This window comes from Nycticebus coucang, chromosome 10 (assembly GCF_027406575.1).
Source record: "Nycticebus coucang isolate mNycCou1 chromosome 10, mNycCou1.pri, whole genome shotgun sequence".
NCBI classification, from domain to species: Eukaryota; Metazoa; Chordata; class Mammalia; order Primates; family Lorisidae; genus Nycticebus; species Nycticebus coucang.
Genome location: NC_069789.1, coordinates 124,615,051 through 124,634,858, shown reverse-complemented (window position 1 = coordinate 124,634,858; position 19,808 = coordinate 124,615,051). Strand labels below are relative to the sequence as shown.

General features: G+C 50.8%; 1 protein-coding gene across 5 annotated transcripts in view; it reads left to right on the top strand.

The window, feature by feature from the left end:
- Positions 1-19,808, top strand: part of ACTN4 (actinin alpha 4) — an 89,485-nt gene that overhangs the window by 54,261 nt on the left and 15,416 nt on the right. For 3 of the 5 annotated variants that reach the window (XM_053605570.1, XM_053605568.1, XM_053605572.1), the window contains exons 2-10: positions 3,598-3,712; positions 3,969-4,088; positions 7,355-7,441; positions 8,723-8,810; positions 11,055-11,133; positions 12,259-12,340; positions 13,100-13,185; positions 17,241-17,333; positions 19,210-19,440. In XM_053605570.1, coding sequence (XP_053461545.1) covers positions 3,598-3,712; positions 3,969-4,088; positions 7,355-7,441; positions 8,723-8,810; positions 11,055-11,133; positions 12,259-12,340; positions 13,100-13,185; positions 17,241-17,333; positions 19,210-19,440 — 981 coding nt within the window. Of the gene's footprint in view, positions 1-3,597; positions 3,713-3,968; positions 4,089-7,354; positions 7,442-8,722; positions 8,811-11,054; positions 11,134-12,258; positions 12,341-13,099; positions 13,186-14,166; positions 14,253-17,240; positions 17,334-19,209; positions 19,441-19,808 lie in introns of all 5 variants that reach the window. The other 2 variants (XM_053605571.1, XM_053605569.1) reach the window with 1 other exon arrangement.

The following is a 19,808-nucleotide window of genomic DNA, read 5'->3' as shown; positions in this document are numbered from 1 at the left end:
TGTGCACATGCTATTCCTGTTGTCTGAAAAGTCTCCCTTATTTTTGTCTTATTAATTCCTCCTCATCCTTCAGCTTAAAGTTCGAGAATTGCATCTCCAGGGATGCTTCCCTGTGTCTGCCCTGCCATGCGGTTGGTACTCTCCCCTCCAGGCTGAACACACTCTGCAGCTCCTGTTATTGGGAAGGGGACAAATGCAGCATAGTACCTAAACTCATGGCCTCCAGAGCTGGAATACTTGGCTTTAAATCTAGCTCTGTAACCTTCTGGGTGTATCACTGATGAAGGCAAGTTCTTTACCTCTTAGGCCCTCAGTTTCCTCATCTATGAAATGTAATGGCACTTACTTCATAAGAGAAGTTAGTACATGATGGAGTGCCTAGAACAGTGCCTAGTACAGTTGACTCTATGGAAGTTATCATTATTACACTTTTCTGTAGCTGAATAATTGCTTGATTAATGACATCAGACTGGACACTCCATGGGAGTACAGCTAGTATCTGCTTTTGCTCATTGTTATGTATTTAGTACATTTAGCACAGGACCTGGCTCTTTGTTGATACTCAGCAAATGCCTGTTGAAGAAATGAATGTGTACTGGTGGCCTAGGCCTTTGTGGAACAGATGGGATCTATGGCAATTGGGGTCTGTAGCTCACACAGAGACTTTTGCATAGTGGAGGGGATGTGGTGGGCACAAGAGGCCTCCATGTATAGAAACCACCTCTCCACACAGTGCATCCCACACATCTTACTCTAAACCTGGTAGGGAGAGGAAATATATAAGCAGAGTGTTGTTTTTGTAACCAAGTAGAAAAAAATGATGAATTTTTAGTGTCCCGTTTGAACTCCAATTCCTGCTCACCAGTCTCGCTGCATGGAGAAGCAGCAGTCTATGGTTCGCTTATTCCCCAAGGGTGGCTTCCTGAGCCTCTGGTGTCAGTAGATGACCCTCATCTTCCAGGACAAGAAAATAAGGTGAAGCAAAGCATAGCCTAAGAGTGAGTGGGAGGCCATCACTGGGATTGCTGAGCCTGTGTCAAGTTCAGATTTAGGAGGAAATTCTTCCTCACCATGTCGGCCAGGCTAGTGGGTGTTCTCCCTGAGGATCTGTTCTGTGTGTTCCCTGGGACTCTGCTGCTTCCAGTCAGAATTCCCGTTTATTTAAACTAGACCTTCTTTGACATGTGTATACCACTGATTACTTTAACCTGCCAGGCACCATACTGAGTGGTTTACTTGCATTATTTTGTTTAATCTTCATTTTAAGAGGAGAGATTATGGTTCTCAATCATCACTGAGGAAACCAAGGCTCACTGCTTGCCTAAGGTTGTAGTAGATTGCCTCAGTGGCCAAGGCAAGATTTGTATTGAGGTCTTTGTGACCCCCCCAGCCAAAGCCTTGTTCACTGTCCAAACAAGATGAGCAAAGGTGGGATGCGTATATTGAGAGTGGACAGACCAGCAATCCCTTTGAGGACAGGTGGCCTGAACCCAAGGGACAAGGTTTGTTCAGAGCCTTTCTAGGGTGAGGAGGGGACCATCTGCAGACAGTCTCCTGCAATCCTGTTTTTTACCCCAATCCTCCAGGGTAAGCTAAGGGCCTTTGCAGAGGAAGCACAGGACGGATCGGATCTCATCCCTCCTGGGGATTGGGTGTAAAGCAGTCCGCACATGCCTGTATGTGGTTCATCTGACACCTACTTTATGCCAAGGACTCTGTCAGATGGTTAAATTCATTTTTCCCTATTTAATCCTTCATGCAGTTGCAGGAGGTAGATTCTGATAAATTCACCTTACAGGGAAGGAAAAGGCTTAAGTAGGTAAAGTCTCTTTGTTGGTAACACAGAGCAAGAGTGTGGCATTGAGACCCAGGTTGTGCCCTCTCTGAGTGTACAGGAGTAACTTGGGCACATCTTCGCCATGTTGCAGAAGATGAAATGGAAGTTAGGAAGATTGGGTAGCTTGTCCATGTGAGTGGTATAACCTGTAGTCTAGCCTTGAGTTGTCTGAATTTTGAGTTGTATAGGGGAAGCGTGGGAGATGAGGTTGGGAAGGCAAATCAGCATAGCCCTTAATGAGAACCTTCTTCGTGGCCTCTCCCCTCAAGGAGCTCACAGTTGGGGTAAAGGACAGAAGACCCCAGAGAGCAAGGTGCTACAGTGATCTGAACAGAGGAGGGGCCATTCTAGTCAGGGGAGAGTTAGTGGTGTGGGCATCCTAGAAGTGCTAAGGTTGGGCTGAGTTTTGCTGGCTGCATGACCAGTCATAAGCAGGACAAAGGTATCCATGGTTGGGGGGAAGTATCCTGCCACCAGATGGCGTCTCCATCTCCTGGGCAGAGGAACTTCCCATGTTGATGAGAGACAGGGCAGGAGTGGTTTAGCTGTCTATAGTCATCCTTGTTTGGATTTGGAAGGAAGCTTCGTGTAGAGTCAGCACTGTGGTACAGCGTGTTAATTAGGCAGCTTGTTTGGGAGGGGGCCATGTGTCAAATCTCTGTGTGAATGAGCAGGACTGATGTTAATTGTCAAAACACATGGTGCTTGGCCAGAGGCTCTGTAGAAGCCCCTTGTGCCCCACATGGCCTCTGCCTGCACTGTAGGCATGGAATGTGCTCTTGCGTATCCCTGGCAGTCTGCCCACTTCTACACTGGCCCCTGCAGATTGAGGGGGCAGGGAGGGATGTGTGGCATAGTCTATAAGAAGCAGAGACTTGGGGTTTTTTCCCAGACTATGTTGTGGCAGGGTATAAATGGGCTGGTTTCCCCAGAAGGTGTCTAACCGTGCCGGTGTTAACTGATCTGAGATGCTCCTATGGGCCTGATGTCTAATGATATGGACATGTCCCAGCTAGCAAGAGGCTGAATGGCCACTTACCACCAGGATACTGAGTGCCCTGTACTTGGGTATTCTGACATCATTATTAGTTTATTCTGATTTGGGACTTAGATTTCTTATTCAGGACCTTCCAGCTTTTATGTCCCAGCCTCTCCATCTTCCAGCTGATCCCCAGGTACAGCTCCCTGGCCCTGGGGGTGATGCTTGCCTCCCACCAAATTGCTTCCAACAAAACAAAACAACACAAACAAAAACTTAAGACCTAAGACCTATGCCCAAGTCAGCACTCCCACTAAGGTGCATTGGGTCTTAAGTTCTGTGAGGACAGGTACCCTGCCTGTTGTTTCCATACCACCAGGCCTAGTACACAGTCAACGTTTGCATGACTGAGCAGATGACTGGCTGAGGCACCTTTGGCTAAATCACGTACTAGGCTCCCTCTAGGCAGCTTGGTATTGTGGAAAGAGCACTTGTTTCCAGGGTTAGCAAACTTGAGTTCAAATCCAAGCCTTGCCTTTTAGTATCCTGATGATCATGTTGTGGGTTGTTAACCACCCTGAGCCTCAGTTTCCTCATATTGGTGTGCCTGGATCACTGCAAAGATCTGAAACTGTCTATAAAGTGTGGATCTAGGGCCTGGCCCCAAGAAAGTGCCCATGGTAGCCACTGTTCTCCTGAGGTGAAGACTGTGCTCCAGCATTTGTGATAGAGAACCCTAGCAGCCAAGGTGACTCTCTGTGACTTTGCTCTGACTCTGCAGACTTTCACTGCTTGGTGCAACTCCCACCTGCGGAAGGCGGGCACGCAGATCGAGAACATTGATGAAGACTTCCGAGATGGGCTCAAGCTCATGCTCCTCCTGGAGGTCATTTCAGGTGAGGCCTTCCAGGTGCTGGAACAGGTGCCCTTTCACACAGTCCCAAGAGATGCTGCCCACCCAGCTTCCCATCACTACTCTGCAAAAGGTTGGGGCACAGGCTAGAGCCGGAGCAGCTTGGTGGGCCAGCTGGGAGCAGAGGCCCTGGTTTTGGAGAGCAGAGGAAACTATAAAGCTCTCTTTTTTCTCCCCCCACCATTTTCCTTCCCTCGTTCTCCCTCCCCACCCCCTTTTTCTTTTTGTACATCTCTCAGGGGAGCGGTTACCTAAGCCAGAACGGGGGAAGATGAGAGTGCACAAAATCAACAATGTGAACAAAGCACTGGACTTTATCGCCAGCAAAGGTGTCAAGCTGGTCTCCATCGGGGCAGAAGGTGAGTTGGAGATAGGCAGTCAGGGTCTAGCTCAATTTCTGACCTTCAGGCTCTGAGGCATGACATCTGCATTCTGAACAGAAGTTTTGTTGGAGGCAGAGTATTTGGGGCACTTGAAGTCCCAGTACGTATTAAGCAGTGACTACCCTTGCTTGATAGGATGTTGGGCTCATAAGCTTCCCCCCTACTCCACAGAAAAAGCCTGGGAGGTGCAGTCCAAATCTGGGAGGTGTAATGCCAACCTTCAGGGGCAAGATGCTTCCATAGGGGGGAAAATGGCTTGGACTTGCCCTTACTCATCTTCCTCATGCCGGGCCCATTAGCCACAGGCACATGACATGGCCTTTATCGGTACCAGGAACACCTTTGTTGTTATGTCTTGCCTTGTCTCTGTGGTGGGGGAGGGACTAGAGGCACTGTGTCAGGGACTAGGGCAGGGAATGACAAGTCCAAAGGTCAATGCCAGACTTTGGGTACAAGAGTTCAGAGAGCTTATCCTCTGATCACCCCAGAATCCTTCTGTATAGATACCCAGGACCACAATCCACCACCTGCAGGCCCCCCCAACTGGAGCAGCAGGTTTTCAGCAAGACCTCTAGAGTTGAGCTCCCAGGCACTTTTGGAGATGAGGCAAGTGAGCCCAGCAGCCAAGGCTCATAGTTCTGCTCATTAGTCAGTACAGTTTCTACATCCTGACATCCATGTTATCCCAGCTTTTAGAAAAACGAAGAAAATTAATTGCCATTGATGACAGGACTCTTAAGAGTTTGGCCAAGACTTCAGGCCAGAATATGTGCACTAAGTTCCAAGACTGTGCCACAACCCAGGACCTCTTTGAGGAGAGTTGCCAAGACTTGCATGCCACAGTTGAGGTTAATGGTGTTTGTTAAAAAAAAAAAATCAAAACCCAAAAATTCAATCAGGCCCTGAGATTTTCTGTCCTTGCATGGATCTTTCCTCTGGGCTCTGCTCCAGCCTTCTGCTTCTCACAGCTGCATTTATTTTGCTCAAACGCTAGTCTGTAAATACAGAAGAGGTTAGAGGAGAGACCCGTGGCGGTCATCAGTTTTCATTTGGAGAAAAACTTCGTCCAAAAATGTTCTCTGTTCATGCCCAAATTGGTTCACTCCGAATCCCTGTGAACACTGGGCCTTGGGAGGGCAGCCTAATGGAGACATTCCTTGGGGTTCCGAGCACCTGAGAATTCTTGCTCCTGCTGTCTCCTGTCCCTCCACATGATCTAGCAGTCGCAGGAACATAGCTTCCTTGCAGGGATTGTGGAGTGGACAGGAGCTGGAGGCATAGCTGCAGGTCACAGAGACAGCTGGAGGATGTGTCATGAGAGACACCGTCTTCCTCTCTTCACAGGAACTCTCTATAAGCCCTCCATGGGGTGGGAGGCTAAGGGTGGAAGCTGCGGCCTCCCCTCCAGATTGTGCCCATCTCCCTGACCCTCAGGAGGTATGCTGCACAGATTCCCTGAGGGGAGAACTGCTTTCACACCCCCACACTCCCACCCTGGAAAAGGCAGGAGGCTCTACTGTTTCTTATATGGGGCCCTGAGCCCTAGGGCAGGACCAGGATAGACACTGGGTTTCTTGCCTCTGGGCAGCAGACTAAGCATATTTTTCATCCTAAAACCTGAAGTTCACAAGTGCCCACCACAGCCACAGGCCAATGACTGTGCCGTTCGGGGTTCTCCATTGTGCTGATGGGACCCCCTTCCTCTAGGTGTGTCCCTGGGGGAGATGGGCCCCTCCTCTGGATGACCACTCTACATGCTTCCAAGGCAAGCCCACCCTGGGGTTTTCTCTTCAGAGGGTCAGTGAGAAGTCTCCTTGAAGTGTCCTTCACAGCTTTGTCCAGCTCTGCAGTTAGCTTTGGAACTCGCCCCTTTGTCTGGCCTCTTCCCTGAAGTGGCTGCAGCATGGAGCCCTTCATCTTCACCCTGATCTGCCAGGCCTGCTGCATCTGTGCATTGTGCTGTGGGGAATAGAAGGCATTTGAAAGATGGCCCTGGGCATGCCTGGCTGATGGGACTGTGGGATGAAGCTCTGACTTCTCTTGCCCAGCAGTAGTTACATGGAGGCCTTGCTGGGATGGTTTTTCTCCAAGTTGGTGAAGTTGAAGCACATGTGCTCCAAGTCTGTCTTTCTCCTAGAAGTTTGAGCAAATGTTTGCTTTTGGGTTGATTAAGAAGGTATGCTGGGTGGCGCATGTGGCTCAAGGAGTAGGGCGCCGGTCCCATATGCCGGAGGTGGCGGGTTCAAACCCAGCCCTGGCCAAAAACCAAAAAAAAAAAAAAAAGAAGGTATGCAACCCAGCAGTCTGACCGGTGTCCCCTGCTCTCCCCTTTCTGACCCAACAGCAGTAGTGTATGTTCTTCAGCGTCCTGTCCCAGGCACTGGGGATTTAGTGATGAGGACAGCAAACAAGTAAACAAACCAACAAATAACGTGATCAAAAATGGGAGTGTGGGTGAGGCCAACACAGGGTGCCAGAGAGCAGGGGAGCTTCTTTGGACAGCCAGTTTGGGAAGCCATTTTTGAGAGGTGAAAACAAGGAGAGGCTTATGAGAAGGATCAGCCCCTTGAGGAAAGGGGATAGGACACACTTTGCTGGTAGACAGAAGGTTTGAGCAAGAGAGTGACATGAATCTGAAGTACCCTTTAAAGATGACCTCCTTGGCTGCTATGTAGAGATGGATTAGAGGGGTATGGAGGAGACAGCCACATCAAGCTCTGGGAGAGACACTAGTGGGTTGGACAAAGGGGGCACAATCAACAACAGTGCAGTATGTGCACTCACTGACCTGACCAGGTGCGTGGGGACGACTGTCTCTGCACTGAGGACAGGGGCCAGTGTGCTCACCCATTATTTTGGGCACATGCGTAAAGGTGCCCTAGACGGGCATCACCTTCAGAAGAGTGGATGCAGTGAGGGAGATGTGAACAGAGGCCAAATGCCTTAGCTACTTCAAGAGAACGAGCCGCCTGGGGAGGAGGACAGCATAGTGGAAGGCAAAACACACAGAAGCCTACAGGCACTCAGCAGCAGCAAGCTTGGGAGCAGCAGCATTTCCCAGAGAGTGTTTGGGCACATTTTCTTCCCCAGGAGATGAAAGAGGCCAGGCCTATGTGGTCCAGTGAGAAAATCATTCAGAGCTGATCACTAGAAGGGACTGAACGCTGCTTTTAGGGCAAGCTGAGGAGTCTCAGTCTGGCTTTAACAACCCTCTCCCCTTCTGCTCTCTTCCCTGCATACAGAGATTGTGGACGGCAATGCAAAGATGACCCTGGGAATGATCTGGACCATCATCCTCAGGTTTGCCATCCAGGACATCTCTGTGGAGGGTAAGAGATGGACAAGAACCACCATTCATCTGAGTTAGATTAAAATTCCTAAAATGTTGTCTTTGTGCTTCAGGCCTCTTCCCTGTTTTGTTTTTTTTTTTTGGTTTTTGGCCGGGGCTGGATTTGAACCCGCCACCTCCTGCATATGGGACCGACGCCCTACTCCTTGAGCCACAGGCACCGCCCCCTCTTCCCTGTTTCACTCACAGGGGCTGGCCCTTTGCAGGGGTGCTTAGTGGGTGGCAGGTGAAGGGAGGCCACCCTCCAGCCGCCGCCCAGAGTGCCTGTGCTCTATGCTTCGTCTTAGCAGATGAAGCAGGCAAGGATGATTGGTCCCATTTTATAGTTCGGGAACCTGAGTCATAGAACACACTAGTGACAGAGGCCTGGGCCTGGTTTTCTTTTTTCTTGACATCCCCATCCTCTGTGGAGCTGGAATCAGCCCAGGCCATCCAGGAACAGACTTACTTACCTTCTCCAAGCACCTCTGTACCACTGGATGAGCAGAGCCACTTGCGCCAACATGCAGAGTGGATCCTGGGTGCCAGGTCAGACACATTCCCTGGGCTCACAGGACTCCTAGTCTGTGAAGATAGCCAAACTGTCCATGGGGATTAGAAGGGCCTCTTAGGCCTCTCCATGGCTGACTTTTTTTTTTTTTTTTTGAGACAGAGTCTCAAGTTGTCCTGGTAGAGTGCCATGGTGTCATAGCTCACAGCAACCTCCAACTCTTGGGCTTAAGCTATTCTCTGCCTCAGCTTCCCAAGTAGCTGGGACTACAGGCTCCTGCCACAACACCCGGCTATTTTTGTTGTTGTTGTTGTTGCAGTTGTCATTGTTTTAGCTTGCCCGGGCCAGGCTCAAACCTGCCAGCTTCAGTGTATGTGGCCAGTGCCCTACCCATGGAGCTACAGTTGCCACCCTCCATGGCTGATTTTTCACCTTGCTCAGAAGAGGCCAAAGCCAGTGTCAAGGCTTGTCTGTGACAGTGTGTTCTGGTGATTTAAGGTATAGGACCAGTTGTCAGGCAGACAGCATATCTGGTCCCAACACTACCACTTTCTCAGGCAGCCATGGTTAAGTCTCCTGTGGGCTGTGAGGATTAAGCTGGACTGGCAGGGGTCTTTCCTTATCCAGAGTGGGAGTGACTGTTGTTATAACTGAGGTTCTCTCCTCTTGGGTTTTATTTCCCAGGTCTGAAGCTAAAAGTTTCATACAACTTAGGCTAAATCCTAAGGGTTTTTTCTGAGCTAGTGCTCACTATTCTTGTGTGCTTTGCAGAGACCTCTGCCAAGGAGGGGCTCCTTCTCTGGTGCCAGAGAAAGACTGCCCCATATAAAAACGTCAACGTGCAGAACTTCCACATCAGGTAAGCACCTGACTGGAGTATGCCCAGCCCTTCACTGGATTATTATACTATAATCCTATAGTATAGTGTCAGCCAATAAGAAGTGCTGTACTAAGACGATAAAGTAGGATGAGGTGATAGAAAGTAACCAGGATGGCCTTTCTGAGGAAGTGACATTAAGCTTGACCTCAGAAGAAAGCACTTCCCCCTGCACTTCCTCTCAGGACCCAAGATGCTGTCCTCCTACCTCCCTTCTTTTCTTTCTTCTTCTTTTTTTTTTTTTTCCGAGACAGAGTCTCATTGTGTCACCCTCAGTAGAGCGCTGTGGCATCACAGCTCACAGCAACCTCAGACTCTTGGGCTTAAGCAATTCTCTTGCCTCAGCCTCCCACAAGTAGCTGGGACTACAGGTGCCCACCACAGCACCCAGCTGTTTTTTTGTTTTGTTTTGTTTTTGTCATTGTTGTTTAGCAGGCCCGGGATGGGTTCGAACCCACCAGCCCCATTGCATGTGGCCTGCGCCTTAACCACTGAGCTATGGGCACTGAGCCCTCCCTTCTTTTTCTGTATCATGGTTTGTGAGATACCAGCCCTCAGTGAGTTTTCCCCCTTGCCCCTGGCCCTGCAAGCATGTTGGAGGTCACTTGGCTCCTCCCTGAGGGGAAGAGGCAGTTAATTCAGCCATCCTGGGCTGTAGGCAGCAAGGCCTGACAGTCCCATGGGCTTTAGAGACTCTTCCTCCCAAGCAAGGTGACCCTTAGAAGCAACAGTGAAGTTTTTCCTTTATTTTTTATTTTTTATTTTTTTTTCCAGTTTTGGCCGGGCTGGGTTTGAACCCACCACCTCCGGTATATGGGGCTGGCACCCTACTCCTTGAGCCACAGGTGCCACCCCAGTTTTTCCTTTATTTTAACGTCTCCTGAGAATCGGTCCTTAGAGTTGCTATTGAATTTTGTGTTGGGAGAAAATGTGCTCTGTGGCTACTAAGATGAACAAGACTCAGCCTACTGTGAACTTATCTCCCTTGGGTTGAGAGAGGGCGATGAGATGTGTCTACCATTGTACATGAGGTCCAGAGTGTGGCGGGCTACAAGGTACCTGGTGTCTAAGAGCACAGGCTCTGGGGGTGGCCCTGAGGTCATATCTGGTTCAGCCCTGTGAGTCCGCTCTACTGAGCCTCTGGGATGGGGGATATGCTTAGGAATGAAGAGCAAGGCCTCATGGAATGCACAGAGGTCCTGCTGTGTCCTCAGGCTGTCCAGAGGATGTTGAGGGCCTTTGTCATTGTGCACTGCCATTAATGGCATGAGATCCTTCCCTTGGTTGTTCTCTGTGTATGTTGCTTTCCTTTTTTTAGGAAACCAACTGCTCCCTTCTATACTTTTTATTCATTTATTCACTAAGTCAGTAAATATCTGTGGAGTCCCTGCTACATGCCACAAGTGGGGATATGGCAGTACCAAGTAAAATGCTTGTCCTGGGGAAATTTCTACTAGAGTAGGGGAGACCAGCAGTTAACAAAGATCAAAATAATCCTATAGTATAGTGTCAGCCAATAAGAAGTGCTGTACTAAGACGATAAAGTAGGATGAGGTGATAGAAAGTAACCAGGATGGCCTTTCTGAGGAAGTGACATTAAGCTTGACCTCAGAAGAAAGCAGCCTTTAGAGGATCTCAGGGAGGAGAATGTGGCCAATCCAGCTTGTGACCAGCTCATGACCTTGCAGAGGGTCATTTTCCTCCGGAGACACTCATGCTGAGCCATATCCTGGCATCTAGCCTGTAGACTGGCCCTCCTCTGGGTCAGGACAGCCAAAGTGCAGAGGTCAGGCAACATAGGTAACAGCCTCACACAGTGAGCCTCTCTGCTGCAGTGAGCCTGTTCGATTCAGCGGGCCTCCCATGTACCGCACTTAGCAGGTTAGCTGGCAATTACAAAGTATGTCATGTGCGAAGCACTTATTTAATCCTCACAACCACCCTAGGTAGGTGCCGTTATCCACATTTTACAGACGTGGGAACTGAGATAGTGTGACTTGCCCAAGGTCTGTTGTCAATAAGTAGAAAAGTAAGGATTTGACCCCAGACTGTCTGACTCCAGATGTCATATTCACAGCCACTCTGCCATACTGTCTCCCTGCAGTACTGGCACATGCTAAACCTCAGTAAATGGCAATTAATCATTGCTGTGTGTGCATGACCCATCTGGCACTCCCATGGCAGTGAGAGTGCGCTCCTCATAATCTTTGCCTTTCCTTCCCCCAGCTGGAAGGACGGTCTTGCCTTCAATGCCCTAATCCACCGGCACCGACCAGAGCTGATTGAGTATGACAAGCTGAGAAAGGTATGTGTCTTGAGCTTCCCTCCATGGCCCACAGATACCTGAGTCTGATGCCCTAACTTTGGGTCACCATCCCCAAGGCTGTCTATCACCAGCTACCAAAGCTGGATCCTGTGCTCAGATAGGCAGGCTGTGAGGGCCTCCTGCCAGTTTTCTCAGACCCCTGGCTCAGCAGCCAACTCTTGCCTCTCTCAATGGGTATTGCAACCAACCCAGGGTTATTTTAGGGCTTGGCCAGCCATGCCTTGTAATCTTCTTTCTTAACCTTCTGGATTCTGGAAGCATTCCTCTTCTTCCCAAAGGAAAGGAAGGTAAGGAATTCCAAACTAACACCACTGGCCAACATTTCCTGTGCAGGATCCTGTTCCAATTTGCCTGTGCACGTACAAAGCATATAAGACCTAGTCAGAGTTCCCAACCTCACAAGAAAGGCAAGGAATTGTGTCTAAAGCAAACTAAACCACACAAGGCATGCATGTGGACTTGGGCCAAACTGGGTGAGGGGACACGGGGATACATGCTGCGGGGGGAAGCTGGTGTACTCTGAGCTGGCAGGAGCGGGGGAGGGCCCTGGAGGAAGAGGCAGTTTATAGCCAGAGGAGGGTATGTTGGGGTGGGGGCCAGCCTGCACTTAGCCCATTCATTCCACGTTGCGTGGTGAGGGAGGATCAAGGGCTTTAGTCCTATAAGCATCAGGGAGCTCTGAGGGAGCTGGGGTAGCATGGAGATGCCTTAGGGAGGTTGGAACCAGAGAGCTCTGTATTTGTTCCCTTCTCCTACCCCCAGCCCTCTCATGTCTAGAACTAGGTTTCAGGGAAAGGGCTTAACCTGGGGTCTGTGAATAGAGGAAATTGTATGAAAAGAGCACACCTACATTTTTCTGGAGAAAAGGCCTACAGTTTACCCCACAAAGATTTCAAGAGGTACTCTCTTGGGTAGGAATTGAATTTATCCATGGTGTGGCATGTCCCCCTCCTCCCTACATAGCACACATGGCTGAGCACTGTCTGGAGAGATGAAACCCTACCCCTTCCAGCTCTACCCCTCCAGGCCAGCCCTGACTCCCTCCTGTTCCTATATCCTGCCCCTAATGGAGTTCTTCCTACTTCCCCATCTGTATCCCCCCAGGATGACCCAGTAACCAATCTGAACAATGCCTTCGAAGTGGCCGAGAAATACCTTGACATCCCCAAGATGTTGGATGCAGAGGGTAAGTGCTTTTTTTTTTCAGTCAACAACACATTTCCTAGGGGCCTCATCTCTCCACACCTGGCTTTGGGCAAGGGTCTGTGGGTACATTGGAGTTCTAGGGTAACCTTGGGGAGCTGACAGAGCCAGCAAGAAGGACTGAATGATCTGGGTGAACCAGGGACAGTCATGTCACCCTGGGAAACGAGTGAGAACAGTCTGAGCCAGCCAGACATATTCAGACATGGAGAAGGGTAGGAAAAGGGGAGCTTGAAGGGTCGGCTCTCTTGAGTCTTCATCTCTCCAGGACCCAGGGGAGGTACAGTGTGGCCAAGGAAGGCTGGCTCCAGGCTTCCTGCAAGCAACCTTGGCCTCTCCCCTCCCTGCCTGCAGCAACATGAGGTCTGGAGCCTGCCAAAGTGGAGAGTTTTGTTTTTTCCTTTTCCGCCTTTGCTCCATTTCCCAGCCATGCCTCACCCCAGCCAGGGCCCATGTCTCTGGCCTCTGGTGGCCCTTGTAGGCCAGCAGCCCCTTGAGGCCATTCTCATAGAGAGGAAGTGGCCCCATTTTAATTTAGTTCCCACAGCCTTGGCTTTTCCCAAGGCCATGGGGGAAGGGGGCTGAGGGTGTGGCTGAACCCACTCAGGTCACTAAGTGTCACTGAATCAGCTCTGAGGGTCCCACTTCCCAACGGCTGTGACCTTGGGAGCCTGTGGATCCTAGTGAGCGGCACCCCCACCCCGACCCACTGGGCAGTTTAACCCTTATTGTTCACTTGCAGACATCGTGAACACGGCCCGGCCCGACGAGAAGGCCATAATGACCTATGTGTCCAGCTTCTACCATGCCTTTTCAGGAGCGCAGAAGGTACTGGGCAGGGCCAGGCAGGCCCTCCTAGCTGCCACTGCCCAATGCCGCTGCTGCCTCTCGCCTCCCATGCTCACTTCATTTCTCTTGCAGACGGCAGTGGCCTCTCTCCGACTGGAAGCCACCCCCCAACTCTTTGGCACCACTGCCTGATCAGTCTTTGCTCACAGTGTCTGTTGAACGCCTAGTCTGTTCCAGGCACTGAAGATACAGTAGAGTACTTGTGACTACCAAGGTCCCTGTTCTCAGGGATCTTGCATGCTAGTGGGTGAGACAGGCAACAGGCATGTCAGCAGATAGTCATTTCACGTGAGAAGCAGAGTAGAGAACAAGGGCTAGGATTCGGGGACAGAGATAGCAAAGGCTGATTTCAACTGGAGCTGTCACCAGGGAGGGGTGACAGGACCAAGTACTTGGAGCACTGAGCAGGATCTGGGACAAAGGCATTCCAGGCAGAAGATAAAGCCAAGGCAAAGGCCCTGGGGCAGGAATAAGCTTGGCTTAAGGATTGACTGGTGAGAAGTGAGTAAGCAAAGAAAAATGAAAAGCAATGACCAGGCACGCCTTGCAAAATCACTGTGGTCTGAGGAGTTGATGTGTTTTCCTGTGAGGGCCACGGAAGACCCTTAGGGATCTTGCTCAGTGGTCACACCTGATACAGTTCTGCTTAAGTTTTCAGACAAATCAGTTAGCATTTGACCCCTACAGTCCCAAACAAAGCCTGCTTTATAGAGCCCGTGGCTAGTCTGTCATGAACTCAGGCCTGGTTAAAACAGGAACAAACTTCATTTGGATTCTGTTTCCTCTCTATAAAACTTCATAAGACATGTCCATGCAGGCCTGAGCCGGGGTCTGGCTTCCAGTCCAGAGCAAGCGCTATTCCTCCCGCATGAGCCTCGGGCCGGCCCCAGCCGCCCCATCCCACCCTGCATCTTTCACTCTCTTCTGCCTCTCTCTCTCTTTCTTTCTTTCTCTGTGCAGATATTGTGGGCACTCTGAGGCCAGATGAGAAGGCCATCATGACTTACGTGTCCTGCTTCTACCACGCTTTCTCGGGGGCTCAGAAGGTGAGCTGGGACAGGCACATCCTCGCTGCTGTGGCTGTAGACTTGCCTTCACCATCACCCTTAGGACGCCACTGTCCATCTGTGGGTAGAGCACTGGCCAGGCCATAGGCCACCAAGCCGTGAGGACCAACCCTACTGGGCTCTGACTCAGAAAAGCCACCTAGGGCAGGTTTCCTGTAACTGGGGGGTTTCCAGCACCTCCTGCCATCTGGCTGGTGTGGGACCTATGCTGAGGCACCACAGCATTCTCTGAAAGCAGCCCTCCTAGAAGTGGGTGGGGGCGTCCCAGACCCTCAGACAAGGGATCCAAAAGCCCAGCTTCATGGTAGATAGCAGAACTGAGATGTGACCTTTTGGCTGTCCTGTCTCCTTTCTATGATCCACATCAGGGCTGCCTGCCTGCTATGGCCTTACATCAAGGAGCATTGGGCTCTTCTGCTCCTCTGCAGCTCCTTCCCCTCCCAAACTGCCAGGAAAGCTCAGTCTGAGAAGCTTGACTAGCTCTTGGGACTTTACTTCTGACCTGGCTCTCCTGGCCCCTGTTGCTCCAGAAGCCAGGCAGAGCAGTCAGAGGTGTAGGTTCCCAGCAGCAGCTCTCCCTGAGACTGGCTGACCTCATGTTACCCTCCCGGTTCCTTTTGGGCCCCCAGCTTCTACGGGGAGACCTGAGCATCTCTGTCCCCCCTGCTCACCTCATAGTTTCTGCGGTATCTCAAACAGTACTCCCGATGCCTTGGTTTTGTATTAGCAGTTGGCAAGTGTGAAGAGAGCTGAAGGAGGAATCATTTCTTTATTGAGTACTTCATGCTGGGTGCTCTCCAAGGACTTGACACACATGGGCTCTAAGAGTCCCTGAGCCAGCGGGGGCTAGGCTCAGTTAACCCCATTTCAGACAGGAGGAATTGAAGTTTAGAGAGGCAGAGAGCTGTTCCTAATGTGTAGGGACAGGAGCTGCACCTTCTGCAGACCACCCATGACTCCACCACCTCAGCACTGTGACCTTGAATAAGCCACTTAACTTCAGTTTCCCCATCTATGAAGTGGGGAACACACTAGTACTCCTGAGAGAGTGGTTCGTCTCAGCCCAGAGGACATGTTTAATCTCCTTTTCACCTCCTTCCCAGCATGTGTTGGAGCTTGTGTTTGGGGTGTTCTGCTGGAGGGCAGAGAAGGTAGAGGGAGGACCCCTGACCCTCACTCCAGCAGGAGGACAGGATGGGGATGGACAGTGATGGAAGCTTCCTCACCACAAACCTCAACTACTGGCATGTTTGGCCTGTAGGCCCCAAGCCAGCCCCGCCCCATCACACTGATTGTCCTCACCTGATTGTTTTCTCTTCTGCTGGAAATGCCCTCTGAGAGCTGAACTCCAGCAGAGAGTGTGAAAGGAAGAAGGGACCTGAAGGATTTGTAGGAGTGGTCTGGGAAGAAAAGCCCAGGTCAGAGCTTTGGAGGTTTTTAAGGTGGGTAGGTTAGAAGGTTTGTCACCAGTCCCTCTTGTGAGGGAGGAAATCAAGGCCAGGCTGGGGGGAGCTGCCCTATTCATGAGGGAAAGTCTTGGATTCAGGCTTTTCCAGCTATGAGTGCAGCTTCCCCCAGGCCTGTGTTTACTTCTCAGGACAACCTGTGATGCTTTCTTCTTGCTGCTGTTATTTCCCCAGAGACCCATTCCAGTCTCTTGAAACCATGCTTTCTGGGGTTTCCTTTATAAATGCAGGGCAAGCCCCAGGCCTAGCACTGAGTATGCCCATTCTGTCCTGGCCACTTATTTCTAGTCACTAAAGCATTCACTCCTCATTCTTTTATTTACTCATTCATCCATCAACCCTGAATACTTCAGACACACTAATCCCTGAACTAGAAGCTGAGAATTTAGCAGTGAAACAAAACACCTCTGACCAGCCATCCCCCTAGTAGCAGAGTGGATCTGAGCTCTGGGTGCAAGTTATCTCTGCTAATAGCAGGTAGAGGTCAGGGACTAACCTCTGTGACTCCCCCCAAAGCTACAGCCCTGGCTATGCCTTCTACACTCATTCAGCTGAGGAACATCTTGAACCTCCTCTCTAAGGAACACTCCCTGGGGCCCTGGGTGTGTGTCATGCAGTCTGAGGCAGGGTGCGTACGTGTGTGTGCATGTGTGTGCTCACAGAAGCCTCAGCTGCCCCCCACTCCCTGCCTGTCTCCAGGTGTGCTGTGTGGATGGGAGAGCAGGCTCTGGAGCCCTCTCCCAAGCCTCTCCATTTTCCTTCCCCATCACTCTGTAGACCCTCCTCACTATTTCTGTTCCTGTTCTGTTGCTGTTTCAACCTTGGACCCTTTCTGTGCTTCCTGAAAGGTACCTGGTCTCTCTTCTCTCCCCACATGGCCCCCTCCCCTCCTCCTCCATATCTTTCACTCCCTACAGCAGGACAAGGCAGGGCATTCTTCTCTAGTTCTAGGCCAGGGACTGTCCCCACCATACCCAGCTGTCTAAAGCCCTGGCTCCCTCCTGCCCACATCAGCTCCGGTTAATACCCTTCTCCAAGACAAGAAAAGGAAGGGGCCACACTTGGTCTCCTGCACTGAGGACCACCAGACTCCTCCGGGGGGAACCAGTGCCCACTCTGCTACCCCTTAGCTCTCCAGTTCTTGGCCTATCTCAGTCTATCTTCCACCCAAAGGGAGACGCCTTCAGGGTCTGAAGCCTAGCACAGATGGCCTCACCCAGCCTCCTCTGAGTGGGGCAGTAGAGAGCTTGCTAGCAGAAGGAGTAGGGCCCCTAACCCTCCTCAGGTCCTCTAGGATTTTGCAGTAAGCTATGAGGAGACCAGTGAGACCTGTCAGACACGGCTGCTTTGGGCACCATTTCGCTGGTGTGCTTCCTCTTCTTCCCTCCTCTGAGAGTACTGTGTGGGCCATGGGCCAGCTGCTTTCAAGGGACATGCTTGTCAGGAGGGAGGGTCATCAGTCCCGGTGTAGCCCTGACTGTATGCGCTTCTCCTACCCCAGGCTGAGACTGCAGCCAACCGAATCTGCAAGGTGCTGGCTGTCAACCAGGAGAATGAACACCTGATGGAAGATTATGAGAGGCTGGCCAGCGACGTGAGTGTGCCACTCACCCCTAGCCTGGGTGGCCCCACCAGAACTGAAAGATGTGGTCACCTCTTATTACCCTTGACCAAATGTGGTGTGACACTTTTAGGGGGAAAGAAGGTCTAGTCTTTATTTTCTAGAAAAGGCTACAAGGTTACAGACTTGGCCAGTATGTGACCTTTCAGTCTGGTTTTGCGAGGCTAAGGGGCAGACAGGAGGTCACCAGCATGCCAACTGCCTCCTAAGGTCCTAAGCTTGGGTTCGTAGAGGTGCTTAGGGATGGAGATAATACCTCGTTGCTTTAGAATTACCTGGGGAGCTTTTTAAAAATGCTGTTCCCATCCCTCATTCCTGGAGAGACTAACTCAGTGAGAAGAGGGGTCTGCGAGCTGACATGTCAACAAGCCCTGTGCAGGTGCTTCCTGATCAGGATCTGCTTGGTCCACACAACCCTGCTAAGGAGGAGCTCACGCTACTCTTCTTTCCCAGGGAGGAAACTGAGGCCCAGAAAGGGTTAGGCTCACCACACAGCTGGGGTTCCAACCCAGGCAGCTTTGAACCCAGCATTTCCTCTGGGAATATAAGTGGTCAGTACATCTCTTCTGGGTTCCCTTTATTTTTAAAATCTCCCTATTTAAAAAATAAAAACAACTGAAGCTCCCAAAGAGTAATCATTTGATAGCTCTTCCAGAACCAGCATTCCCAGACTTTTGAGATTTCATGGACCAGGAAAATTTGAAAAAGTATTTGATGGCCAACCTAGGGTGGCCAACTTTTTATTTTGCCAAGTTAAGGATATTTTTAAAAGAGAACACTACCATCTGTTACCATCATTTCTAACAGTAAGACAAGGTAAAAAACACCAGCCATTGCCAAGAAAGGGCAATTTAGCACCATCCATCAAGATACACGCAAATATAGATACTTTCGTACTTGGTTTTCTCACTTTGCCAGAAGTTGGCATTTGGGAACTGCTTCTCAAGTATGTCCATGCTGGAAATTGACCAATTTTACTCTTCTGGAGTTGTCCCCTCCCCCCTTCTTTTGAAACAGAGTCTTACTATGTCGCCCTTGGTAGAGTGCTCTGGAGTCGCAGCTCACAGCAACCTCAAACTCCTGGCTTCAAATGATTCTCCTGCCTCTGCCTCCCAATTAGCTGGGACTACAGGCGCCTGCCACAACGCCCAGCTAATTTTTAGTTGCAGCCGTCGTTGTTTGGTGGGCCCAGGCTGGATTCGAACCTGCCAGCTCTGGTGTATGTGGCTGGCGCCTTAGCCACTTGAGCCACAGGCGCTGAGCCAATACCTGGCTATTTTTTAGAAATGGTGTCTTGCTCTAGCTCACACTGGCTTTCTGGAATTGTTTTAGAATTTCCAGTGTATTGCATGTTTTTGCCCTCTTTCAACCCCATCAAAGATCTGAGTTGCTCCTAAAAGTACGTTACTTTCTTTTTCAATTTTATTCTCTCATTTATATCCTAGGCCCTGTGCACATGCTGGCTATTCCAAGTGAGCCAGGCATGCCTGTCATCCTGTCCCAGTGAGGCTTTCAGATAGTATGCAGCTCAGGGAGAGGGGGCCTCTGAGGAGGGACAAGAGGGTTGCGGCTGCTGTGCTTATATCTGAGGAAAAGGAAGAGGAAGATCAAAGGCATGGGCAGGAACTAATCAGAGGACAGCACAGGGGCAGGGGCAGGAGCGCATGTTCCCAGAATGGCTGTGGGGTTCCATCAGGAGTCATGGAGAAGTCAAGCTGGGGAGCAGGGGCAGCCCCCAGATAGGGCCCTTGAAGATATGGATTCTGTGTGCCCATCAGCTGGGGGGCGGCCTTGTCAGCGCTCTGAGGGTTCCTTGCAAAGTCCACCACGTCTTCTCCTGGGCCCACAGCTCCTGGAGTGGATCCGGCGCACCATCCCCTGGTTAGAGGACCGTGTGCCCCAAAAGACCATCCAGGAGATGCAGCAGAAGTTGGAGGACTTCCGTGACTACCGGCGTGTCCACAAGCCACCTAAGGTGCAGGAGAAGTGCCAGCTGGAGATCAACTTCAACACACTGCAGACCAAGCTGCGCCTCAGCAACCGGCCCGCCTTCATGCCCTCTGAGGGCAAGATGGTCTCGGTGAGCTCTGGGCTTGTGTGGGCCAGTGCCTGGGGATAGGGGGGCAGAGCCAGCTCCAGAACCTCTTGCAGGCTCACTGTTTTCCCAACTAGGACACATACAGCCTTTGGGGTGCAAAAGTGAGGAAAGGGAGTACTTTATGCATTACCACATTCTCCCTCGCACTCAGCTCCCTGTTCTATACCCAGGGTTTCATACTCATCTTGAAACCATACAGTCTGCTATGTCTTCAGGGTCACCAAGTGCTTGAGGCCCTTCATCAGGGGAGGGACAGTATGCCCTCAACAATTACCTTCTTGTTCACATAGTCCCATTCATGATATTCATTCATTCATTCACCTGGCTTTGTCTATAAGCATACACATATA